Genomic DNA, 27995 nt, shown 5'->3' with positions numbered 1-27995 from the left:
GCATGTTACTATTTGTACATGAAAGATAGACACAAGGACCCAGGAGTTGACAGCCCCCCTTCCCCATGTGCTAGGGGAGGTACTGATATCCTCCCTTCCTGAGTGTGAACTCCAGTGAAGACTGTGGGCATAGGGAGTATAGCTGAGGATGATGGGTTGACCTGGGAGGGTCTCTCACCTGAAAACTTGGAAATTATGGAAGACATAAAGGTCCTTCATTTTGTGCCATCTGGTAAGTCAGTTTGCCCAGGATTGGAGGGTTTCCCTGCTGTGCATCCCGAGAACCCTTGTGCCAGACGTGCAAGCGTGTACCATTTGCCTTCTAGACTTTACACCTGACAACCCGGAGGGAAGTCTTGTATGTTTAGAGAATAAGTTGAATTTTAGGGTAGGACTGTCCTTTTACACTTCAATGGGACTTGCCTTGATTTTTGTCAAGTTTTACATGTATAATGTGTGAGTGAGTATTGTTTTTAAATTAATCTGTGGCATTATCTACGTGTGCTTACAACTTGTTACAACTGGTTACTGAATGAATCATGTTTGATATTTTTCCACCAGCATCTTTATATTGAAACCATTCATGCTAAATGAGATGCCTTTATTGGCCTGGACAGCTGGAAATTTCAAAAGCAAATGGTGTGGGTCAATATTTACAATATGACTGTAAATGGAACCCTGGCCGTGCCATGGGAAGTACAGCTGCACCCGTTAACTATCATTCTGAAGTGGGCTGACACATTTGATCTGGTTGCCCATGGGTGAACATAACAAGGATATCATCTGATGCGTATTTGACCATTTCGAATATGACTCGGGTTGTTTGCTTGGTGACTGACTCTTTGTCTGAGGCGCAGGACTGTTTGCCTGAGGTGAATAGTATTATGGGTTTTCTTAGGGCAGAAGATGTGCCTCTGTAACAGTCGTCCTCCCAAACACCAAGATAACCTCCTACTTATTCCTACATATAGGCTACATACAACCACAACGTCCACACCTTTTGTATTCGGCGCATGTAACTAATAACATTTCATTTCATTTAATTGGAACTATAACGTCTTACCAACTCAAGTCCTTCACCACACAAACTTCTCACTGTACAAACAACGTAGACGGCTGCATGCCACCAACCAATTAGTTACAGTATGTTGGGCACTATATATGAATAGCACAACAGGGCAGTTATGAATAGCACAGCCTTTTACTAAAAATATGTATGACACAGGTAGCTCAGACAATCTCTGTAGTTATCATTGGGGCATCCACCCCTTTCCACTTCCTGTATTGGCTCTTCTGTGGTCTTCATGGGTTAATGTGCTCTGGTTGAATTTTCTCAGGCAAGGGATTAAGTAAGATTATACAGTAGAAAAAAGTCACATGTTCTAATCTGGTAAATTTCAAGGTTTCCACTCGTTGAATGTATTATTAGACCTGGGATGGTTTGTTGAGACTTATTTAATAATACAAATATCATGACCATACGGAATTATTTAATAAGGCACTTCATGGAGCGGATAAGACGCTCTTCCCTGTGGCCTTACTTTGAACCAGTTGCTTGAGATAGAGTTTTATTTAATCCACTTAAAAACGGAAGATAATTAGCTTGATTTTTCTCGTCGTTACATTCTTTGCCTCCAAAAGGATTATCCCTCGTTGCCACACAGAATTGGTGTCAAGGAGAAGCAACTGTTTGAAGTTGTCTTTTACTATTCATGTATTGGCAGCAAGCTGGAACTTGCTATACTTTGACTGATTTCCTTGTTCTTCTACAGCATGTGTGTGCATATCTGTAATGTCAGCACAGCTGCAGGGTAGGGCTTCAGTGCCTTGAAACAACGGGAGAGCACAATGGCAGTAGTTGGCATCTGAGATTCTGATGCCAGATACCCCACAATCATACACTATTGGTCCGGTTATCTTTACGGAGACAAACCTATTGTGCACCTTGACGAGGTAATCACTCCACCTGGCATGCAAAAGCACTCTCACTGGTGTAAGGTATTGTGGTAGAAAGAGCTGTATGTCTTGCTTTCACACTGGTGTAGTGACATGGTCTACATTACACAACACAACCTGCCGTTAATGTTATTACACCCTGTACATGTGAGGCAGTACGACTATTTTTTCTGCCGGTTGCTTTTCATGTTTACGGTAGTCCTGCATTTTTTATTCATTAATTTAATTTCTCATCCACATAAATTATACAATATGGGGAGACAGTATTTCAGAAGGGGAGATAATCATTTGATTTAGCAAAATGTATCCCATTCTTCCAGAGGGGTTATGACCTTGATAATATTTATCCCAAAGGGGGTAAAATAAACTGCTCAAACAGAATAAAGAATTCATAACATTTCCCACTTTTTGCAACTAGCTGAATGTACTATTTGAAAAGACTTAACTAGGACAAGGCTATTCTGTTTCTAAACTCCCAAGGCCAGTTGCCTCAAGCTGATAGCCTTTTCCCTAAACAACGATAGTGAGGCTTTCCGAGCCACGCCCCAGGTATGAACCTAGCTTCTTGTCCTTATTCAAGGTAATAACTTTTCTCCACCACAAATATTCCCTCATTAGCTGTCATTCGGAGAGTTGAAACCATACCATTAACCGTACAGTTAACCTTACAGTTTACCATACCATTAACCATACCGTTTACCATACAGTTGATCATACAGTTTACCATACCATTAACGGTACAGTTAACCCTACCGTTTACCATACAGTTTACCATACTGTGTACCTCAAAGAGAACATAGGAATGACATGTTATCATACCTTGGAAGGCAATACAAACCAAACAGCATCATTAGAACAGAAATTTAAAAGGAGATACATGTTAGCTCAGACCCCATATTGCTTTCTGGAAACAAGACAGCCATTTTAATGAAAAACATGCTGGGAATATCAAACCGTCAAATTTAAAACTCTATTTCTAGTCCAAGAATCTGCCTCAAAGAGCAATGTGACTGTAAAATAGATCATGTGGTCAATTAAAAGCAGATTGAAAAAAAAAAAAAAATCACCTTCCAAAGCAAACAGGAAGATACACATTTTAGCAACTGAATACAACCAGGAGCAGGACAGTGGAAGGTAACTATTTTGGGGATTGATTTCGATGGCCAAGTTGCCATGCGGCCTGCAGCAGGACAGTATATCTCTGTCAACACCACGAGACAGCACCCTCAGGAAGTCAGACAGCCTTCTAAAAAGGACATCCACAAGCACATGAAGAAGCCCTGGGGAAGAGACATGCTGTAGTGGAGGGAGGTGTACAGTAGGCTTCAATTGGTACTACATTTTTTTTTTACATGTCTTGGTAAGACTTTACCAGCCCACAGGGATCATCCTTTACTGCATGTGTACACCTTACTGTTACATCTGTTCACGTAGGAAACTTCTACAACAGACTGAATGGCTGTTATTTAGTCACTGTCTTTCTGAGATGACAATAACACACTGTAAGGGATCATACATCCGTATGAGGAAGTATTCCAGTGCGTTATGACCACTTCATAATGCATTATGCATAATGCATTATCATTTAATTTATTTTTATTTCATGTATTTTTGTTTGTAATCACAGCCCCCATCCCCGGGAGGCCTTTTGCCTTTTGGTTGGCCGTCATTGTAAATAACAATTTGTTCTTAACTGACTTGCCTTAAATAAAGGTTAAATAAAAGAAAAAAGAAAAATAATTATACCTACAGATGTTCATGACCTAAAATATACACTATTGACAGAAGACTTCAACTTGCCAAGTGGTCGTCTATATAACACACAAAAAAGGCTGGCATAAAATATCATAGGGTCTCCTCACACATTGCTCACAGTCACATAAGGGCCCTGTTACGGAAGGCCCTCAGTCAGTTGATGAGGTGAAACCCTGTGAAATGGGAGAGGCATGAGAATCTTCCCTCTAATCACCATAGAGATACAGTATACTGGAGCCATAGAAATAGAATTCATTGAACGGACACTCCCATTCAAGTCGATGTGCTGTGGTCTGAATTTTTTTCTCTCTTCTAGTCCTTTTATTTCTATGGCAGAAAGGCTGTGAGGCTACTCTCTCCCAGTAGTTTGCTAGGAACAGGACTGTCTCTATGAGATACCTGACTACACACACAAACATTTCCTCATGCCCTTCAAACACCATCTGGGGTCAGGTTCACGGTAACTTAACTGAATTCATGTGTTTCTTTTGGGGATCAAATGTCTTGACACTTTCAATGATACAAATAAGAGACATATGAGAAGACACCTCTTTCAATGTCCTAAATATCTTCTCATAGTGCTCTGGAATTCTACAAAATACAATATTTCTCCTTACAGACGCATACATAAAACTATAAATTCATAGGAAATAAAAACCTTCCAGATTAAATGGAATTGACTTCAACCATGTTAGTAATGCCATTTGCAATGCTATGACTTTACACACAACTTGCTGCTGTATATCTGTCAGGCGTTTCAGTGCTACGAGCCTGCCGGTGGATTTGAAAGCTAACAAACGTCATTTATTGTTGTCGCCTGCATTCTGTGAGCTGTTTTTGAAGGCATGCTAATGCCAAGAACATTGGGTTCACCCTGTGTCAGCTCTGTGTCGGATCGACTCTGCGTCAGATCCATTTTCACTGAGACCTGGGGACATTCTCTACTACACCCTTAACCTTTTACTTTGCACTGTATGGTGCCAGGTTCCACTATGTCCTAGTAACACGTAGGGGACAGGATATCCCATGTGGAAATAACAAAGTCGTTTACATACAGTATAAAGAGAAGGGACATCATAACGCTTGCTGATGCATCTCACCAAGCATAGCCAATATAGGTGAGGGATCTTAATTTAAGCCAGTTTGCTACAAACAGGAAAATAATCCTGCAGCAAAAGGAAATGTGAATTATTAGGTGGATTATAATTTTTGTAGGGGTTGATACATTTTTTTAAAGGCAAAATCAAGTATGACATTTCTAAGTGGAAATTACAAACTTCAGAAGCCTTTTTAAACCTCATCTACACTACACTACACATGTTATATTTCCAGCATTGCAGGAAAGTTCTCCTTCAACAGGGTGATCAAATGAAGATCCGACATCTGTATACTGTAAGGCCTATGCTATCTATGTTGTACAGCCAGAGTACAAATATGTCATGAGTAATTAAACATTTACAACATTGATTTGTTCAGTCTCTTGGTACACATTATAGCTGGCTTGACCGATTGTTTTATCGATTCAAGTGAAAATATCGAAAACACTCTTTGACATGACAAAACTCAGACCATTTCCTCTTTTTTAATACCCATATTTCTCTCTCTTTTCCCCACAGAGGCTCCATCATCTGGAAGGTCAAAGAATGGATATGTTTTCCAGGAGATGGGTGAGTATGGAACAGAGTTTCATTGTTGACTTTGATCCCTCTGCTCAGCGGTGCTCTCATCTGCTGTGGTCTCTATTACATGATAGGATGATGGATAGGATGTGACATGACATCATAGAATGATAGATAGGATGTGACATAGCATTATATCACATCATAGGATGATAGATAGGATGTTACATTGCATTATATCACATGATGAGATACTTCATATTTGTTTGACAAAATGTGTCAATTTTGAATAGGTACTGACCAGTGGTAAGAAATACTGTAGATCACTCTGGGCATAGCTAATATGCACTGATTGCAGTGGTTACTTATGCTAATCCTTCATTTCATACACCAATGAGCACCGTCAGGCCTTTAGCGGTAGTAACAAAGAAAACAAACTAGTAAATAACTAGCTAGATGACAAATGAGCCGCTGCCATGGAGGAATACTCATATATCACATGTGTGCAAAGTTATAGCTCAGCCAAGCTAATTACCAGATCAAGCTGCATTGTTGTTCATGGATACAGTCTTCGTGCCCTCTTTCTCTCTCATAAAACATGCAAGAATCTACAACACATATTTCTCTTCAATACGATGAAAGAATTTACGAGGGGACGTCTATTGTTATATTGTGCCATTTCTGGTTTTAGGGGGATTATTTTATAGGACCTCAATGTTCTGTACTGTGTGTTCTATAACAGATGGTAATACAGCCAAAGGGCAGACCAATAGCTTCATACTCTAAGTACTGTTGACCTTGTCTAATACCTTAACCTTGAGACCAAAACAGGGTTATCGTCCTGACTGAATCAATCGATATTGTAATAGCTACATCCATTAGGCTAACACTATGCGTTTTCTGCAGCTTTGTCTTTGGAGGGCAAGGTTCTGAAAATATGACTGTACTTTTCCATCATTCATATATGAATGTACCATAACATCAAGCAAGGCACTCCAGTGAAGTAAACTAGCATATTCAGAGATAGAAGAACCTGCATGGTAATTTATGACATTGGGGAGGGTATCCTAATCCTGGCCTCTGACCTTTGCTGTGTTGTTGTGTCTGCAGAGTTGCGAGATGTGGAGCGGGAGGAATGTGTTGAGGGCAAAGTGGGGAACCATGACAATACACCTAAGGACCACCATGACACTCCGATCCAAACAGGGATTTCAGGTTAGTGTGTGTGTGTGTGTGTGTGTGTGTGCGTGTGCGTGCGTGTGCGTGTGCGTGTGTGTGTGTGCATCATACTAATCAATTAAATAGTATTTACCAAGGGCTGCCAAAAACCACTATTTTCTGTATAGCTTCCATATTTTAGAAGAAAAAGAAACGCACACCTATTTAGGCGAGGTGCTGGCTAGCGGAGTAGAAAACTTAAAAATAAAGGAGAGCCGTACACTCTAGGAGCTCAGATGCAAAAATGTAATATCCAAAGTTTCGACAGCCAGGCTGTCTTCATCAGGGTATAATCGTGATGAAGACAGCTTGGCTGTCGAAACGTTGGATATTACATTTTTGCATCTGAGCTCCTAGAGTGTGCGGCTCTCCTTTATTTTCTAACTTCCATATTTTGACATTTTGTTATAGTAATGAGGTACTAGTCAGTGCCAAGAGTTCCACTGAAGTCAAGGAAATAAACAGTCTGTCATTGTGTGTCCTTCTACTATTCCACCTGCTGTCAGAACTGACTATTTATAAATATGGAGAAACAGATCTCTTGAGAGCTATGTGCCTATGTGGTCTGTTGAAAACGATGCCGATTTAAAAACCTTTAATCTGTAGTTCCAGATGACCCTGTGGATGACCCTGGGTTTGGGCTCCTGAACACATCAAGAAAAGTAAGCTACTCTTTTACAACACTCTCTGTACAGCTCTAATATTAGCTAAAGGAACTTGAGAAGTGAATCCCAGTGGAATTATGACATATTTGAAATCAAACTTTCACCCAGACCGAGTACTAACTTCAATGGGATGTTTGCATGAGAAGGTTTGAGATTCGCATAGTGTATCTGTATGGTGTTGGAACCCTTTACAAGTCTACTCCTACCAACATCTTCCCTGGCTTTGCCTCCACCAGTATGTGAAGCCGATGAACTTCCAGGAGGAAGTGCGCGGCCACCGGGATCTAGATGGCTTCCTGGCCCAGGCCAGTATCCTATTGGATGATAAGGCAACCACTCTAGACGAGGTGCTAAGGTGCATGCTGACCCATGTAACGGAAGACGGCCACGGGGGCTGTGACATGGACGAGGTCATGAACACTGTGTTCACAGACAGAGGAGGAGATGAGGACAATGGTGTGCATCGGGGAATAAAATGCAAAGTGCAGTTTGCAAATGGCAATTGCTGGAAGAGGCCAATGTAGTTCTAAAATGAGGAAGTTGATATGTCAAAATGTCAGTAAAAATCAGTAAAAATGTCCGTAAGTAAAAATGATAGATTACTACGTAAAGCTTTGTCAGACTATAAATGACCAACCACCCAGCTTTGGAATAGTTAGGTCAATTTCTATGCTTTTGAGAGGAGCTGGCTACTGTGCCCGGAGACTTCCAGCAATTGTGCTAAGCTAACAAAAAAGCTAACTTCAATTATTTTTAAACTCCACGTACAGACATAAAACTTATATCTGACTTTGGGTAAGTAGAATCCCCAAAATCGTGCAGTATCCCTTGAAGCACACAAGGTATTGGTGATAAATGAGATGGAATATTATATCAAGGTAGGCCTAATATCTCAGTGAAAACATTTATCATGATTTAGCTTTGTTTTTCAATGTACTAGAAAAAGATACACTTGTTGATATTAGTACCCTCTGTTTGCTCTCTCCAGTACAATTGTTGTCCGAGACCATTCAGGGTGTGACTGCTTCTGCCACTGGAGTCCGCTACCAGCAGTCCTGGCTCTGTGTCCTGTGAGTAACAGCTGACATACTGCATTATTGGTCATTACATGTCATTGCTTTACGTAAGTAATGTTTCCAACACAGTCAAACCTCTGAGTAGAGACAAGAGGTTTGACTGAATTTGTCTGTCTGTGTACGTCTGTCCAGATGCAATGTGAAGAGCCTCCAGAGACGCCACGTCTGCATCGCCCGTCTGGAGAGACCACAGAACTGGGGAGCAAACTGTTGTGAGGCTCGATATGTCATCCTCATTCTCTCCCCACCTAGAACGGTAATGCTCCATTTGACCCATCTACGATTTAACAAGCAGAACATGATATTACACTAATACCAATATGTCTGTGGCAATATTACAGTAATGCCCATATTTATGTGTTTTGTGAGTCGAGAAACTTACTGGCAACTGATTAATATCTTAATAGTTCCATTATGTTCCTCAAATATTCTCTAAGAATTCTTTCGCTCCCCCAGAAAAGCACCAAGACAGCTATCGAGCTAGGCCGCACATTCGCCACCATGTTCTCAGACATCTCCTTCAGACAGAAACTGCTGGACGCCAAGACCCAGGAGGAGTTCAAACAAGAGCTGGTGCACCAGCGTCATCATCTCTCCATAGTCAATGAGAAACCAGCTACAGAGAAGCAGATGATCCATGCAGAAACGGACCCACGCAGCAAAAAAACACTAAAAGTAGGCAGGGACTACCTCATCAATCTGACGGGGACTGACATGGCCAACATGTAGCAGCTTCACTGTTCAGTTGGAAACACAGTGCCGTCGGAAAGATTTCAGATGGCTTGACTTTTTCCACATTTTGTTAGGTTAGGCCTTATTCTAAAATGTATTACGTTGTTTTTTCCCCTCATCAATCAACACCCTGTGTTCTTGGGGACCTTCAATGTTGCAGAAATGTTTTGGTACCCTTCCTCAGATCTGTGCCTCGACACAATACTGTGTTGGCGATCTACAGACAATTCCTTCGACCTCATGGTTTTGTTTTTGCTCTGACATGTACTGTCAACTGTGGAACCTTATATAGACAGGTGTGTGCCTTTACAAATTATGTCCAATCAATTGAATTTACCACAGGTGGACTCCAATCAAGTTGTAGAAACATCTCAAGGATGATCAATGGAAACAGGATTCACCTGAGCTCAATTTTGAGTCTCATACCAAAAGGTCTGAAAACTTATGTAAAGGGTATTTCTGTTTTTTATTTTAATATATTTGCTAACATTTCTAAAAACCTGTTTTTGCTTCGTCATTATGGGGTATTGTGTGTAGATTGCTGAGTATTTTTGTATTTTTAATCCATTTTAGAATTAGGCTGTAACGTAACAAAATGTGGAAAAAGTCAAGGGGTCTGAATACTTTCCGAAGTCACTGTACCTGTTAGTTAAAGGGATGGTTCACTGTTTTTCAATCTTATTTTTGACACAGGGTGTGGTTGTTTCATTCAAAAGATTATGGATGTAAATAACCAGCTAACAATCTTAAATTTGGTTTGGATGAAACACTAAGTCAAAAATAAGCTAAAACGCCAAATAAAATAAAGAGCTTTACTTTACTTTTACTTTGAGTAACTATTCCTTTAAAGCGGCATGATAAAAGTATTTTCCCCGTTAGTGGTGTGGTCCCCTTATGAGATTTCCCCCATGTGGAGATGGACCACCCTCAGGTTTTCCTTTATCCAGACATATAAAGACTCGCTCCACTATGTAGTAATACTTCAGCCAATTTATTTTATCCCTTTCCCCCCTCTATCATCAAGTCCTCAGGAATGGTAAGCAGCTGGACTGCACATTCAGCTGTATGCCAAAATGTTGTATTTCCCTGGCAGCAGACTGCATCTAGGCTCTTGTAACGACAAAGTACTTCATTATGTAGCCTTCTTTAATCAAGGGGAAATTTCTGGGCTTAGTGTGTAGAGACGCAACACAGAAATGCCTGCCCGGTTAAAGAAAAGTTGCCCTTGAAGTACCTTAGTAAAAATGATTTTGAATAACCAACCAACGCATCCACAATAATCCAGGTCAAATACTTATTCCAGAGGGCTTTTATTTCTGTGTGTCTTAACAAACACAACTGTTGTGGTTTCAGGCCCCTCTGGTTTAGTGTCTTGTATTACTGTATATAGACTTTATTATCCCTAAAGGACTACGTGCTTTGCAGTAGACCTACAGACCACATAATAGTACAGGATAGTTCAACCAATCAACAAAACGTTTGTTTCTCCACAGTGTGCAGATTTCTTTAAAGTTGGCCGAGGTATCTATGAGGATCTTCGTCGGCGACTACCACTCTATCCCTCAGACTTCACCGACGGTATAACTTTTAAGCTTAGCCTTCCTCTAGTCACTACATTTTAAAAGATACTTTGCCATTACGGCCCCTCTATTTAGACCGGTCATGGATAATTATTTTTGATAATTGACTTCAATATCACATACACAGTTTTTTAAATCATATTTAACACATCACAACTTGTGAAAAAAGCTCAATCTTTCACCATACAATTGCTGTTTTCATTACAATTATCACAGCTAGTTCATATCCAAGATTGTACCTGTATTAACAGTTGGCTGAGTTGTAAACTGCTCTCTGGTTGGTTAGCAGAGTTGTAAACTGCTTTCTGTTTGGTTAGCAGAGTTGTAAACTGCTCTCTGGTTGATTAGCAGAGTTGTAAACTGCTCTCTGGTTGGTTGGCAAAGTTCTAAACTGCTCACCTGTTGGTCCGTACAGGTATGTATGGCAAAGACCGCTCCTGGTTGAAGTACACCACCACCGCCATCTTCCTGTACATTGCAATTCTACTTCCTAACATCGCCTTTGGTTCGCTGAACGATGAAAGCACGCGGGGAGAGATAGGTACAATCATCTGGATGTCTCCCTATCCCTCTTGTGCCTGTCCATCTGTCAAAGCCTGAATGACCCTGACTTAAATGTTTGAATAATTCAGCTTTCAATTAAAGTCAAATAAATTATATTTTCTGTTGATTGAATCCTGAAAATGTATATAGTCACTCACTGCATCTTTAAAAAAAATATATATATATAAAATCTTTGCCTACACTAACATTATAATGGTCTGTACTTGATAGATGTCCGGAAAGTCATCGTTGGCCAGAGCATCGGAGGAGTGATCTACTCTCTGTTTGCTGGTGCTCCTTTGGTTATCCCACTGACTACTGCACCCCTGGCCATCTTTATCAGCGGTATGTCTACTACACTAGAAGATGATCTTAGAGAAACATCTGGACAACATAAATACTACATCAATATCCTGTAGACTTGAATTATTTGTCTGATATTTTGTTTGTAGTGATCCGGGGAATCTGTGATGACTACGATTTGGACTTCCCTGCCTTCTATGCCTGCATTGGCTTGTGGAACAGCTTCTTTCTCATCCTGGGAGCACTTTTGAATGTCAGTCTGTTCATGAAGCTCTTCAAACGGTCAGTGGACAAACAGCCATTCAGTGAATCAGGCTTCTGCTGGATGTATAGCCAGACCAGTGCAGGCCATTGCAGTACAGCTTGGTTCAGCTCTATTTGGCTCAACTTTGTAGTTAGGAAAGGACCTTGACCGCATGACTACTGAACCCACTAAACATGTGACATTCCTGTCTGTTTTGACTTCATTTTTCCCGTTGAAGGTACTCATCATTTCATTGAAGGTACTCACTTGTAATCAGTGTTGTGACTTTGCCTTGGTTTGTTATGTCTTGGTCTGTGGTTTATTCTGTTCAGATAAAGGGGTATACTCTGTGTTTCTTTTATACCCTTTCCTTACAGCTCATCAGAGGAAATCATAGCCCTGTTCATTTCAATAGCCTTTGTTGGGGACTCGGTGAAAGGCACTGTCAAAAGTGAGTCTGGGGATGGGGGGCTTACATTTACACAACATATTCAGGTGATCCACCCGCCGGGGAAATCCATCTTAGTGTAAATGTAGAGGAACCTAAGCGGGCTACCCGTCATCTGCACAGTAAATGTACCCAGCATATATCCATCAGTCTTTTTAAGAGGCCAGCGAAGCATGCAATCAAACCATTCCCCCAGGGCTAGCACTGAAGGGAACTGACATGTGTTCCGGAGGACGCCCTTGAGTTAAGCACAAGTCAGTGGCTGAGGAAGTGGCAGACGAGCGTATACATATGTTGCGGTCTCTCTCTTATCCTTGGGCTGCCCGATTAACTCTTTCTTTCCCTGCCCTTATCCCTATTTCTACCCCTTTCTTTCTCTGCCTATAGTCTTTAATTACTTCTACCACGGGCCCACGCTGGCAACCAATAACAGCACTCGGGTGCTTCTGGAGATCAAGGAGTTAATGGAGAAGGCTGCAAATGCAACAGAGAGGCTGGGGAGTAGGACCAGCGATGGGGCCCTTGTGGTGAAGCATGTCACGCATGTGTTTCTGCCCGAGTCTCTGGTCCTGTGTACCAGGGAGAGGCCTATCCTCTGTCTCCTGCTCATGCTGGGGACTCTGTGGTTGGGGTATGCCCTCTACCAGCTGAGAAGGAGGTAAGTTCAGATCAAGTTGCACTAATATGCGGGCTGAAAGCTGCCAGGCTGACCACTGCCAGGCTGACCACTGCCAGGCTGACCACTGCCCGTTCAATGGTGGCTAAAGGACACACGTTATCTCAGGGGTCTCCAACTCCAGTCTGCTGATTGTTTTTGTTCCAGCTCAGCACTATCACTTCATTGTTGAACCGTCTACTGCTAAATTCAATTTATATAATTTAGAGTAGCAAAATGTTATTGTGTGCCCAATGCATTGTTGACATACTACTATGTGGCTTGGTTTACTTCCCACAGTCCTTATCTGCATGCCAAAGTGAGAGAGGTGGTGTCCGACTGTGCCTTACCCATGGCTGTCGTTATATTCTCCTTCATTGGTTCCTTCCTTTTCCTTGATGTAGAGCGTGAGTAGTACACATTATTGTTCAGAAAGGGGAATTGTCTGTTTTAAAATGACCAATTTGTCATTGATCAAAATGTTTCAAGCAAGCCTTGAAAAATACTAGATAAATGCCACAAGACAAATCTTTCCACTTTTCTAAACTGTTCCCAACATTTCAAAACAGTTCCTGTGTTCAACTTCCACAACGGGAAGATCTTCAGGCTGGCCCAGTTTGACAAGCTGACGGGCATGAACTGTCTGAGCGCTGTAGGCTTAGGCTTCCTCCTGGCGCTGCTCATCTTCATCGACCAGAATATTGTCATATCACTCACCCACGTCCCCGAAGCAAAGTAGGATCTTCCATATTTTTACTTTATATTCTAGGTAAAGAACGTGTGCTGCAAAGTGGATATAACTGCACCGCCAGGAGAATATTGCAGAATTATTACATTAACGTTTGATGATTGCTAACAAACCTGCAAGAGAGTTTGTCACAATGATGTACTTTTGCTGCTGCACAGCACATGCATATTTTCAACACACTCAACTGTATAGTTTACTCTATAACGCTACTCTATTATTCTGAATATAATATTTGGCTTTCATTAAATATGACTTTGTCGTAAGGCTTTGACCAGTGCTTAATTTGAGGCGGATTCGGTACCTCTCGTGGCATGAAAAATTGTCACTTTTTGCAATGTAAAAATTCTAACAAACGCGATCAAAGTTCATTCGAGTTGCCTCTTCGTTAATTCCAGAGCCGCGCGAAGGGTTCTGGAGGAGCTTCAGCACGCCTGATAAATTGAAATACATTTTCCAAAGTTATAGAGTTACTGCTGTGTGTTCCGAAATAAATGAAATAATTCAGAATAGCCTACGACACCATGAGAAAGACAAAATATTTGCCACGGAGGATAAATTGCTTATTTAAAAATAGCCTAGCTGTGGAGTGTAGCCCAATGAGGCATAGCCTACAGTAGGGAATGCGCGACAAAACTCTCAGTGAACAAACAGCATGCAGACAAAACTGGCCTTTCGCAATATTTCAAATAGTCTACAATCATGGAAAACACAGGTTGGAAAGCAAATGTCTAACGCTGAAAGGAGAATACTCTAATTTGTCAGCTGTAAGCTAACCAAATATTTGATAAACTTCCAAATATTGTTTAACAAAGTAAAACAAGAGAAAGAGGCTTTTGGCATGAGTGCATTATACCATCACCAGTGAGTGAGCTAAGATTCATTGGGAGAGTCAGTGAAACTGGAAAGCATTTTTAGAACTATAATTTCCTCCTCATGTTGTAGCCTACAATATGCGTCCACACACACAGGACTAGACTATTGATGGATTCAAGACAAGGTCGTTTTCATTGATCTCAGATACTCAGTTTGTCAGTGTCAAAGTAGCCTGCCATTTCCATAATTTGTGGGGTATTATGGTGCTTTTAACTCTGAAAAAAACAAGGTCGAATCATGATGTCAGTGATCTTCAGAAAGGAAAATTGGAGCTCTAGAAAGAATCTAGAGTTCCCACTTGGAATTCCGTGTTAAATTCCCCCATTACCCAGTTCTAAAGTCGCACTAAAGTCGGAAGTCTGAGATTTCCATAAAAAGATTATGCCAAAGTCTACATTCATGTAAAATGAGGTAGAATTGCATGAAATTAGTTTATTAAAGGCCCAATATGTCCTGGACCACAGGCCACTAAAATGTGGCCTAGGGTCCCATGTGTGCTACTTCTGTAAGTGCCTCTAGTCTACTGCTCTATGCCACTACACAAATATGATGATATGCATGCAATGCTTTTCGGTGCCCCACTCTTTTGCTCAGTTTTTGTTCCGGCCCCTCCCAATTTACAAATTAAGCACTGGCTTTGACCAGCTCAACCAACACGTTGGTAGCCTATCCAGCCAGTATGTTGGTAGCCTATCCAGCCAGTATGTTGGTAGCCTATCCAGCGCGATGTCATCCATGGTCCACGATTAGTCCATGTTTGTCTGAATTGTATAATGCCAAACTGTTCTGTATCTATGTGGTAATGTTTCAGGTTGTTGAAGGGAACTGCATTCCACTGGGACCTGATGCTGACCGGCTTTATCAACATCCTCATGTCGTGTCTGGGTTTGCCGTGGATGCACGCCGCATTCCCACACTCCTCCCTGCACGCTCGTCAGCTGGCCAAGGTGGAGCTGCACGTGGAGGGTGGACACCTCTATGAAACGTGAGTGAGGGCAGCTTGACCAAAGATTTAGAGGCAGTTTTCTGCATAACTTGTTTATTTATATTTATTATTTTTTGAAGCAGTTACTTACAAGGACGGTTGCACAGTCCCAGATGAAGACAACTTAAGCCTACTTTAATGAAGATTTTTCATTTAACATTTTTATTCCTGTAGTCTGTGCAATCTCCAATATTCTATTTGGAATCTGTTGTTCAATGGCCCTTGAAACAAGATTATGGGTGGGTGTTTCTAATGAGACTAAACAAGAGGCTCTCTCTTCAAGAATGCCTGTTTCTGTCGGTTTACAGCATTGTCAATGTGAAGGAGACGCGGATCACGGCTCTGACGGCTAACATCCTGATCGGCCTGTCAGTGTTCTTGTTACCCATCCCTCTGCAGTGGATCCCCAAGCCTGTCCTCTACGGCCTTTTCCTCTACATAGCAGCCACCTCCCTCGACGGCAACCAGATGTTTGACCGCATGCTCCTCCTCCTCAAAGAACAGGTGAGAGTGAGGAAAATAGGGGCATGTATGTGTTTGTGTGTACGTGTGTGTGTGTCTATTCCATCCATCCATCCATACTGTACATACATAAGTCTGTCCTTCCATATGTATGTATGTATGTATGTATGTATGTATGTATGTATGTATGTATGTATACAGTTGAAATCGGAAGTTTACATACATTTAGGTTGGAGTCATTTTTCAACCACTCAAATTTCTTGTTAACAAACTATAGTTTTGGCAAGTCGGTTAGGACATCTACTTTGTGCACGACACAAGTAATTTTTCCAAAAATTGTTTACAGACAGATTATTTCACTTATAATTCACTAAATCACAATTGCAGTGGGTCAGAGGTTTACATACACTAAGTTGACTGTGCCTTTAAACAGCTTGGAAAATTCCAGAAAATGATGTCATGGCTTTAGAAGCTTCTGATAGGCTAATTGACCTCATTTGAGTCAATTGGAGGTGTATCTGTGGATGTATTTCAAAGCCTACCTTCAAACTCAGTGCCTCTTTGCTTGACATCATGGGAAAATCTAAAGAAATCAACCAAGTCTGTTTCATCCTTGGGAGAAATTTCCAAACTCCTGAAGGTACCACGTTCATCTGTACAAACAATAGTACGCAAGAATAAACACCACGGGACAACGCAGCCGTCATACCGCTCATCTCCAAGAGATGAATGTACTTTGGTGCGAAAAGTGCAAATCAATCCCAGAACAACAGCAAAGGACCTTGTGAAGATGCTGGAAGAAACTGGTACAAAAGTTTCTATATCCACAGTAAACGAGTCCTATATCGACCTAACATGAAAGGCCGCTCAGCAAGGAAGAAGCCACTGCTCCAAAACCACAATAAAAAGCCAGACTACGGTTTGCAACTGCACATGGGGACAAATATTGTACTTTCTGGAGAAATATCCTCTGGCCTGATGAAACAGAAATATAAATGTTTGGCCATAATGACCATTGTTATGTTTGGAAGAAAAGGGGGAGGATTGCAAGCTGAAGAACACCATTCCAACCGTGAAGCACGGTTGGCAGCATCATGTTGTGGGGGTGATTTGCTGCCAGAGGGACTAGTGCACTTCACAAAATAGATGGCATCATGAGGTAGGACAATTATGTGGATATATTAAAGCAATATCTCAAGTCATCAGTCAGGAAGTTAAAGCTTGCTCGCAAATGGGTCTTCCAAATGGACAATGACCCCAAGCATACTTCCAAAGTTGTGTCAAAATGGCTCAAAGACAACAAAGTGAAGGTATTGGAGTGGCCATCACAAAGTCTTGACCTCAATCCTATAGAAGATTTCCTTGCCAGAACTGAAAAAGCGTGTGCGAGCAAGGAGGCCAACAAACCTGACTCAATTACACCAGCTCTGTCAGGAGCAATGGGGCAAAATTCCCCCACCCCATTGTGGGAAGCTTGTGGAAGGCTACCCGAAACATTTGACCCAAGTTAAACTATTTAAAGGCAATGCTTCCAAACACTAACTGAGTGTATGTAAACTTCTGACCCACTGGGAATGTGATGAAAGAAATCAAATCTGAAATATTCATTTTCTCAACTATTATTCTGACATTTCACAATCTTAAAATAAAGTGGTGATCCTAATTTACATAAATCAGGGAATTTTTACTAGGATTTACATGTCAGGAATTGTGAAAAACTGAGTTTAAATGTACTTGGCTAAGGTGTATGTAAACTTCCAACTTCAACTGTATGTATCTAAAGTCAAATCAAATCAAAGTTTTTTTTGTCACGTGTGCTGAATACAACAGAGTGAAATGAGTGAAATGCTTACTTACAGGCTCTAACCAACAGTGCAAAAAAGGTATGAGGTGAACAATTAGTAAGTAAAGAAATAAAAACAACAGTAAAAAGAAAAAATAGCAGTTGTGAGGCCATAACAGTAGTGAGGACACATACAGGCACCGGTTAGTCGGGCTGATTGAGGTAGTATGTACAGTGCCTTGCGAAAGTATTCGGCCCCCTTGAACTTTGCGACCTTTTGCCACATTTCAGGCTTCAAACATAAAGATATAAAACTGTATTTTTTTGTGAAGAATCAACAACAAGTGGCAAAATTATTCAGCCCCTTTACTTTCAGTGCAGCAAACTCTCTCCAGAAGTTCAGTGAGGATCTCTGAATGATCCAATGTTGACCTAAATGACTAATGATGATAAATACAATCCACCTGTGTGTAATCAAGTCTCCGTATAAATGCACCTGCACTGTGATAGTCTTAGAGGTCCGTTAAAAGCGCAGAGAGCATCATGAAGAACAAGGAACACACCAGGCAGGTCCGAGATACTGTTGTGAAGAAGTTTAAAGCCGGATGTGGATACAAAAAGATTTCCCAAGCTTTAAACATCCCAAGGAGCACTGTGCAATCTACAATGGAATGGTTCAAAAATAAACATATCCAGGTGTTAGAATGGCCAAGTCAAAGTCCAGACCTGAATCCAATCGAGAATCTGTGGAAAGAACTGAAAACTGCTGTTCACAAATGCTCTCCATCCAACCTCACTGAGCTTCAGCTGTTTTGCAAGGAGGAATGGGAAAGAATTCCAGTCTCTCGATGTGCAAAACTGATAGAGACATACCCCAAGCGACTTACAGCTGTAATCACAGCAAAAGGTGGCACTACAAAGTATTAACTTAAGGGGGCTGAATAATTTTGCACGCCCAATTTTTCAGTTTTTGTTTTGTTAAAAAAGTTTGAAATATCCAATAAATGTCGTTCCACTTCATGATTGTGTCCCACTTGTTGTTGATTCTTCACAAAAAAATACAGTTTTATATCTTTATGTTTTGAAGCCTGAAATGTGGCAAAAGGTCGCAAAGTTCAAGGGGGCCGAATACATTCGCAAGGCACTGTACATGTAAGTATGGTTAAAGTGACTATGCATATATGATAAACAGAGAGTAGCAGTAGCGTAAAAGAGGGGTTGGTGGGTGGCGGGACACAATGCAGATAGCCCGGTTAGCCAATGTGCGGGAGCACTGGTTGGTCGGCCCAATTTACATGAATGTATAGTTAAAGTGATTATGTATATATGACAAACAGAGAGTAGCAGCAGCGTAAAAAGAGGGGTTGGGTGGGGCACACAATGCAAATAGTCCGGGTGATTATCTGTTCAGGAGTCTTATGGCCTGGGGGAAAAGCCATTTTGTCCTAGACTTGGCACTCCGGTACTGCTTGCCATGAAGTAGTAGAGAGAACAGTCTATGACTGGGGTGCCTGGGGTCTTTGACAATTTTTAGGGCCTTCCTCTGACACCGCCTGGTGTAGAGGTCCTGGAAGGCAGGCAGCTTAGCCCCAGTGATGTACTGGGCCGTACGCACTACCCTCTGTAGTGCCTTGCGGTCAGAGGCCGAGCAATTGCCGTACCAGGCAGTGATGCAACCAGTCAGGATGCTCTCGATGTTGCAGCTGTAGAACCTTTTGAGGATCTCAGGACCCATGCCAAATATTTTTAGTTTCCTGAGGGGAAATAGGCTTTGTCGTGGCCTCTTCACGACTGTCTTGCTGTGTTTGGACCATCCTAGTTTGTTTAGTATCTGCTTCATCTGACCACTTTTTTATAGACCGAGTCACTGGTGCTTCCTGCTTTAATTTTTGCTTGTAAGCGGGAATCAGAAGGATAGAGTTGTGGTCGGATTTACCAAATGGAGGGAGAGGGAGAGGTTTGTAAGCGTCTCTGTGTGTGGAGTACAGGTTATCTATCTTCCCTCTGGTTGTACATTTAACATATTGATAGAAATTTGGTAGAACTGATTTAAGTTTCCCTGCATTAAAGTCTCTGGCCACTAGTAGCGCTGCCTCTGGGTGAGTGGTTTCCTGTTTGCTTATTTCCTTATACAACTGACTGAGTGCGGTCTTAGTGCCAGCATCTGTCTGTGGTGGTAAATAAACAGCCACGAAAAGTATAACTGAAAACTCTCTTTGCAGGTAGTGTGGCCTGCAATTTATCACAATATACTCTACTTCAGGCGAGCAAAAATCTCGAGACTTCCTTAGATTTCGTGCACCAGCTGTTGTTTACCAATATGCACAGACCGCCGCCCCTCGTCTTCCGCCGCCCCAGTGTCCTGTTCTATCTTGCCGGTGCAGCATATATCCCGCTAGCTGAATATCCATGTCGTCATTCAGCCACTATTCCATGAAACATAGGATATTACAGTTTTTGATGTCCCATTGGTAGGACATTCGTGATCATACCTCGTCTAATTTGTTGTCCAATGATTGCACGTTGGCGAGTAGTATTGGCAGTAACGGCAGCTTTCCCTGTCGCCTTCTTGGGGTCCTGACCAGGCATCCAGCTCTTTGTCCTCTGTACCTGCGTCACTTCCTCTTGCAAATAACGGGGATGTCGGCCCTGTGGGGTGTTTGGAGAATGTCTTGTGCGTCGTCCTTGTTGTAGAAATATATACAGTGGGAAGAACAAGTATTTACATTTACATTTACATTACATTTAAGTCATTTAGCAGACGCTCTATCCAGAGCGACTTACAAATTGGTGAATTCACCTTCTGACATCCAGTGGAACAGCCACTTTACAATAGTGCATCTAAATAATTTAAGGGGTGGGGGGGTGAGAAGGATTACTTTATCCTATCCTAGGTATTCCTTGAAGAGGTGGGGTTTCAGGTGTCTCCGGAAGGTGGTGATTGACTCCGCTGTCCTGGCGTCGTGAGGGAGTTTGATACACTGACGATTTTTGCAGGTTTTCCTACTTACAAAGCATTTAGAGGTCTGTAATTGTTTTATCATAGGTACACTTCAACTGCAAGAGACGGAATCAAAAATCCAGAATATCACATTGTATGATTTTTAAGTAATTGATTTGCATTTTATTGCATGACATAAGTATTTGATCACCTACCAACCAGTAAGAATTCCGGCTCTCACAGACCTGTTAGTTTTTCTTTAAGAAGCCCTTCTGTTCTCCACTCATTACCTGTATTAACTGCACCTGTTCGAACTCGTTACCTGTATAAAAGACACCTGTCCACACACTCAATCAAACAGACTCCAACCTCTCCACAATGGCCAAGTCCAGAGAGCTGTGTAAGGACATCAGGGATAAAATTGTAGACCTGCACGAGGCTGGGATGGGCTACAGGACAATAGGCAGGCAGCTTGGTGAGAAGGCAACAACTGTTGATGCAATTATTTGAAAATGGAAGAAGTTAAAGATGACGGTCAATCACCCTCGGTCTGGGGCTCCATGCAAGATCTCACCTCGTGGGGTATCAGTGATCATGAGAAAGGTGAGGGGTCAGCCCATAACTACATGGCAGGACCTGGTCAATGACCTGAAGAGAGCTGGGACCACAGTCTCAAAGAAAACCATTAGTAACACACTACGCCGTCATGGATTAAAATCCTGTAGCGCACGCAAGGTCCCGCTGCTCAAGCCAGCGCATGTCCAGTTCCGTCTGAAGTTTGCCAATGACCATCTGGATGATCCAGAGGAGGAATGGTAGAAGGTCATGTGGTCTGATGAGATAAAAATAGAGCTTTTTGGTCTAAACTCCACTCGCCGTGTTTGGAGGAAGAAGAAGGAGGAGTACAACCCCAAGAATACCAACCCAACCGTGAAGCATGGAGGTGGAAACATAATTCTTTGGGGATGCTTTTCTGCAAAGGGGACAGGATGACTGCACTGTATTGAGGGGAGGATGGATAGGGCCATGTATCGCGAGATCTTGCCTCCTTCCCTCAGCAAGAGCATTAACCTCCTTCCCTCAGTAAGAGCATTAAAGATGGGTCGTGGCTGGGTCTTCAAGCATGACAACGACCCGAAACACACAGCCAGGGCAACTAAGGAGTGGCTCTGTAAGAAGCATCTCAAGGTCCTGGAGTGGCCTAGTCAGTCTCCAGACCTGAACCCAATAGAAAATCTTTGGAATGAGCTGAAAGTCCGTATTGCCCAGCGACAGATCCGAACCCTGAAGGGTCTGGAGAAGGTCTGTATGGAGGAGTGGGCCAAAATCCCTGCTGCAGTGTGTGCAAACCTGGTCAAGAACCACAGGAAACGTATGATCTCTGTAATTGCAAACAAAGGTTTCTGCACCAAATATTAAGTTCTGCTTTTCTGATGTATCAAATACTTATGTCATGCAATAAAATGCAAATTTATTACTTAAAAATCATACAATGTGATTTTTTGGGATTTTTGTTTCAGATTCCGTCTCTCACAGTCTCACAGTGTACATATGATACAAAATTACAGACCTCTACATGCTTTGTAAGTAGGAAAACCTGCAAAATCGGCAGTGTTTCAAATACTTGTTCTCCCCACTGTATCTATCTTAGCAATAAGTGATGTAATGGTGAATAGCAGAGCAGCTAAAATGGTTAACCATGATGTTAAACCATCTCCTCTCGCTCCCCTCAGACCTCCTAGTCAACCATGATGCTAAACCATCTCCTCTCCCTCTGCCTCCTCTCAGACGTCCTAGTCAACCACAATGTTAAACCATCTCCTCTCCTTCCCCTCACACGTCCCAGTCGACCATGATGTTAAACCATCTCCTCTCCCTCTCCTTCCCCTCAGACCTCCTAGTCAACCATGATGTTAAACCATCTCCTCTCCCTCTGCCTCCCCTCACACATCCCAGTCAACCATGATGTTAAACCATCTCCTCTTCCTCCGCTCACACATCCCAGTCAACCATGATGTTAAACCATCTCCTCTGCCTCCCCTCAGACATTCTAGTCAACCATGATGTTAAACCATCTCCTCTCCCTCTGCCTCCCCTCACACGTCCCAGTCAACCATGATGCTAAACCATCTCCTCTCCTCTGCCTCCTCTCAGACGTCCTAGTCAACCACAACGTTAAACCATCTCCTCTCCTTCCCCTCACACGTCCTAGTCAACCATGATGTTAAACAATCTGCTCTCCCTCTGCCTCCCCTCACACATCCCAGTCAACCATGATGTTAAACCATCTCCTCTTCCTCCGCTCACACATCCCAGTCAACCATGATGTTAAACCATCTCCTCTGCCTCCCCTCAGACATTCTAGTCAACCATGATGTTAAACCATCTCCTCTGCCTCTGCCTCCCCTCACACATCCCAGTCAATCATGATGTTAAACCATCTCCTCTCCCTCCCCCATGATGTTAAGGGATAGGTGGGGCGCTACCGTCCTACCTCGACAACATCCAGTGAAATAGAAATTCAAAATACAAAAATAGTAATATTAAACATTCATGAATATACAAGTGTCTTAGATCGTTTAAAAGCTTAACTTCTTGTTATTCCAACCGCCGTGTCAGATTTCAAAAAGGCTTTATGGTGAAAGCATACCAAGAGATGATCTGAGGATAGCGCCCCACACACAAGAGCATTAAAAACATTTTCCAAACCAGCAGAGGTGTCACAAAAGTCAGAAATAGCGATAAAATAAATCACTTACCTTTGAAGATCTTCCCCCATCTCCTCTCCCTCCCCTCAGATGTGCTAGTCAACCATGATGTTAAACAGTCTCTTCTCCCTCTGCCTCCCCTCAAAAATCCTAGTCAACCAAGATGTTAAACCACCTCTTCTCCATCTCTCTCCCCTCTGACGTCCTAGTCAACCACAATGTTAAACCATCTCCTCTCTCTCCCCTCAGACGTCCTAGTCAACCATGATGTTAAACCATCTCCTCTGCCTCCCCTCAGACGTCCTAGTCAACCATGATGCTAAACCATCTCCTCTCCCTCTGCCTCCTCTCAGACGTCCTAGTCAACCATGATGTTAAACCATCTCCTCTGCCTCCCCTCAGACGTCCTAGTCAACCATAATGTTAAACCATCTCCTCTGCCTCCCCTCAGACGTCCTCGTCAACCATGATGTTCAACCATCTCCTCTCCCTCTGACTCCCCTCACACGTCCTAGTCAACCATGATGTTCAACCATCTCCTCTCCCTCCCCTCAGATGTCCTTGTCAACCATGATGTTAAACCATCTCCTCTCCCTCCCCTCAGACTTCCTACCCTCCCACCCACTACATTCGGAGGGTGCCCCAGAAGAAGGTGCACTTCTTCACAGCCCTGCAGATACTGCAGTTGATCATCCTGTGTGCGTTTGGCATGTACCCTCTGCCCTATATTAAGATGATCTTCCCCTTCTTGATGATCCTGCTCATTCCCATCAGGTAACAGTCACATAATTAAATAGAACACATTTTATTGTACCTCTATTGAATTGGTATACTCCTCCTGACCAGCAGGGGGTAGAGAAGTCCACAAAAAAACTGGGAAGCTGAACCAGGGTCTTTTGGCTTTGAACAAAGGGTAGCAGTAGCCTCTAGTGGTTAGAAAAACGTGCCTGGTTGATTTCCATTGTTAAATATTCAAGATCACCAATAATTGATTGTTGTGGCTTTCTATTAACAAAGATTATAGCAGGTGTATTTACCATTGAAAACAACCAAGACTGTAGTTCAATGACACTTACTACAGTAGTGAGTTTGATTTTGAATGAATTGGGTTTAATGTGTGTCTGTATCTCTTCACCAGGACTAACCTGCTGCCAAGGGTAATTGAGGCGAAGTATCTGGACATCATGGATTCTCAGCACATGTAGACAGACAGAGGGAGAACTCTGAAAGGACTGATACCAAGGCCTTGATTCAAGTTGTATCGTTGAAGACCTGCGCTAAAGCTCAATAGAAATTTAAAGATAATGTTCCCGCATTTGCGAAGACTGCATTCAAAGAAGGTGCTGTCGGCTCGATCAGAAATTACCGTTCATTTAAAATCGCACTACAGTGCAAATCTTCAGCTCTATGAATTGATTTGAGCCCCCTGAAATACAAAATCTATTTTGTAAACTGGGTCAAAGATGTATAAGGTATTCAAAGTAGCAAAAAAATAAAACAGCAATTACAATTCCCTTCAAATCCTTTTTATGTTCATTGGAGTGTCATATATGCCCTTATATTAGTTATATTCAAGAATAAAGCCAATAAAAAAAACGTGATTCATATGAATGTAACCTAGTAAAATGTCATTCAGTATAACACTGTGTTAAAAAAAAATGTATGCCCATTTTTCATAATCCCAAGGTTATATTCATGCTTAGACTGGCAGAAATATAACTAGAAAAAACGCAGAAAAAATGACCATTATTTTATTTTGAATACCACATATTTTATGTGTCACAGGTACAACTCAAAATCTATTGAAGGTCTTTTACAAAAACTTCCTGCCTTACACTGAAAAAAAATGGTAAAATCACCGAAAATATCTTTCACTTCATCCTTTGAGATTTGTTTTTATCTATCTGAGGCAACAAAACAAAGTTATTGCATTTTAATATAAAATACTGGTGTTATACTGTACGACAATATTTTGTTACCCTGAATGACACATCACTACGGCCCAAAAATATTGATTAAATGTGATTCCTTGAGCAACAACAATAATGCTATGAATGATTATTAGTAGCCACAATAGTATTTTTCAAGGACTCAGATGGTTGATCCAGTTCTGGAGGTGCAGGTTCATGTTGTACTTGTACAAGTTGTTCAGGGGGCTGCTCAAGAGTTTGCTTCAGTGGATACTGGAGTTAAGTTCATCACCACATTCATTTGTTCGATTCTTTCACGGTGCTTTCTCTAATTTAATCTCACATTTTCCCTCTTTTTCAGCATGAGATTGCGTCATTGTATGGATCGGTGGATGATCAGGATATACATCTTTCTTTCTTCTCCGATAGCTAAAAAACTATAATGTAATAGTTATGACACTGGCACAGAATAGGATTCACATCCATGAAATGTTATTAGTAGTCTATTAAAAGTAGGCTATACAATGATAACACTTAATCAAAGTTTAAAAGTTAAATCAACTCCCTCTCCTTTTCTCTTTCAAACATGTTTTGTTACTATTTCATTGCTAATGTTAATAATAATCACTTTACTATAATTTGAGCCTATGGCAACACTTTACGTGGAATTAAATTGCATTATTACACGATTATTACATAATAGTTAATGTTATAATTATACATTGTTACACTGTAACTGGTAAATTTATATTTAATGCAGGTACACACATGTAATTCCAAGATGGCTACATAAAATGGCCATCAAACTACTTCAATTCAAATTTGTACAGTCTCGATTTTTCATATAGTGCCCCAAATGTGAAGCAGCAATAAACCAAAATCCATTTTTAATCCATAATCGTGTGTGTGTTTGTAATATTATATTAACTAATATACTCCATCAGTTATACCTTAACTGCAGTGCAATAAAACATTAGCTACAGTGTAATAGTGCAACTTAATGTTAAGCGTTATCCATCCAGCTTTATATGCTATTGTATCCTATTCTGTTGCTGACAGTAGCATGAAACAATGAAAACAATACTTTGCTTTTCTTCTGGCTATTCTTTCCTCCCTAGCAACTGGATCTGCATTAATCTGTTGTCTGTGCCGTGCAGCCCTCTTCTTATTAGACAACGGCATCTACAGTATAAACATAATGTGCCTTGAAATACCTTAAAATGTCATACATTAGTTTACAATGTTAATATTCAATATTCAAACATCAAGTAAATATCAATTGCATGATTAAATGTTGTAAACTAGTGAAAACATGGTATAACAAAGCTACTGTCATTCAGCATAACGGTGACAATGTGGTATAACATGAAACTTTTGTTGTGCTGAAGAACAAAAGCATGATACTTAAGGATGGATTTCATAAATAAACATATTTAACAGGCAGTTCCTTGGCCATCTAAATAAATTAATGACGTTGACCTATAAAGATTATTCTTACTTTATATATTTAATAGAGCTTTTTATAAAATAATAACATTAAAATATTATTTTCTGTATTGTACTGAAGGACATGCATTTTCGTTACAATGGTTACTAGAGGGTGAAAAGGTGAAATCATCAAATATTTCAGAGAGATTTACTCACCTCATCACATTGATAGGGTCTTCAATGGGTCTTCTTTATTACCATCATGTGATATGCTTAAAAATGGCTTTTTACCTTTGTTATACTGAATGACTTTGATGAAACTCAAAATATATTATATTTTTTAGATACAGTATGTCGCCCATTATTCTATATATTGTTGCAAACACTAACACAATTATGCCATGGGTGTTCATTTATATTTTTAGGATGATTTTTTTACATTTTAAAAACACTTTTGTCATTCAAATTTTACCCGGATAGTTACACTGAAGGACATTTTGACAGTTTAGAGCTCAATACCTCTCTTAATTTAATAGTTTGCAACACAAATATTTCTGGGTGAAAAGAAGGGTAAGAGTTGAGTGATTATTATATTCATACATATTTATCTTTTTCTGTTAAATGAATGGCCTTCGGACACCAAATTTACACGTCTTTGACCCAGTACATGTTAAGGCCCTTTGACTCCAAGAGTACTAGACTGTGACTGGGTTGCAACCGGTAGTTGACTGAAATTGAAATCTGGATGGACCACAATTTTCACCTTTTTTATTTGTTACGTATAAGCCGTGCTTCTACATCTGCATTGCTTGCTGTTTGGGGTTTTAGGCTGGGTTTCTGTATAGCACTTTGTGACATCGGCTGATGTAAAAAGCGCTTTATAAATAAATGTGATTGATTTACGTACAGTAGTTGCTTAATCTATGTAGTTGCTTTATCTATATAGTTGCTAAAATATTTAACATACTCTTTAACCTCTCTTCTCATTGTTATATGAGAAATTCTGTACAACACAAGGCATTATCTAATTCTGCCCCTGACCCACATCCTACCTTTATATAACATGTTTAAGCTCATTGTATTGTTGTATATGAATAAGGTAAACATTTAGAAAGATCAACATTGTTTTGGTTTTAGGCCGGGATCTGCAGATAGTCATGGTTGTTTATAGTTCAATATTTTTGGTTACTTATACAAAATCAATTCACAATGAATTGGCCAGATTGCAATGCAATTGTGCCATAACTTCAACAATTACAAAGTAACATACAGGATATTAATATAAAACAAACAAATATGTTGCACAGTATACTGCTTTCCTGCTGTTTAAGCTGTTACCAAACGAATAAAGCCTTTTAAATTA

The 27995-nt window shown here is 41.0% G+C and overlaps 1 protein-coding gene across 1 annotated transcript; it reads left to right on the top strand.

Annotated features, from left to right (window-relative positions):
* Positions 1 to 108: 108 nt before the first annotated feature.
* Positions 109 to 27995, top strand: slc4a11 (solute carrier family 4 member 11). Its single transcript, XM_064955044.1, has 20 exons — positions 109 to 232; positions 5328 to 5378; positions 6441 to 6545; positions 7155 to 7210; positions 7450 to 7669; positions 8202 to 8283; positions 8422 to 8545; positions 8746 to 8964; positions 10515 to 10599; positions 11017 to 11142; positions 11376 to 11489; positions 11597 to 11729; positions 12069 to 12142; positions 12527 to 12797; positions 13095 to 13201; positions 13364 to 13529; positions 15227 to 15400; positions 15709 to 15904; positions 23899 to 24068; positions 24433 to 27995. The coding sequence occupies exons 1-20, from the start codon at positions 196 to 198 to the stop codon at positions 24497 to 24499; spliced, it is 2577 nt and encodes an 858-aa protein (XP_064811116.1). The 5' UTR covers positions 109 to 195; the 3' UTR covers positions 24500 to 27995.

The sequence above is a fragment of the Oncorhynchus masou genome, chromosome 32 (assembly GCF_036934945.1).
Source record: "Oncorhynchus masou masou isolate Uvic2021 chromosome 32, UVic_Omas_1.1, whole genome shotgun sequence".
Lineage (NCBI taxonomy): Eukaryota > Metazoa > Chordata > Actinopteri > Salmoniformes > Salmonidae > Oncorhynchus > Oncorhynchus masou.
Note: the sequence above shows the minus strand (reverse complement) of the source record. Positions and strands in the feature narration are given on the sequence as shown.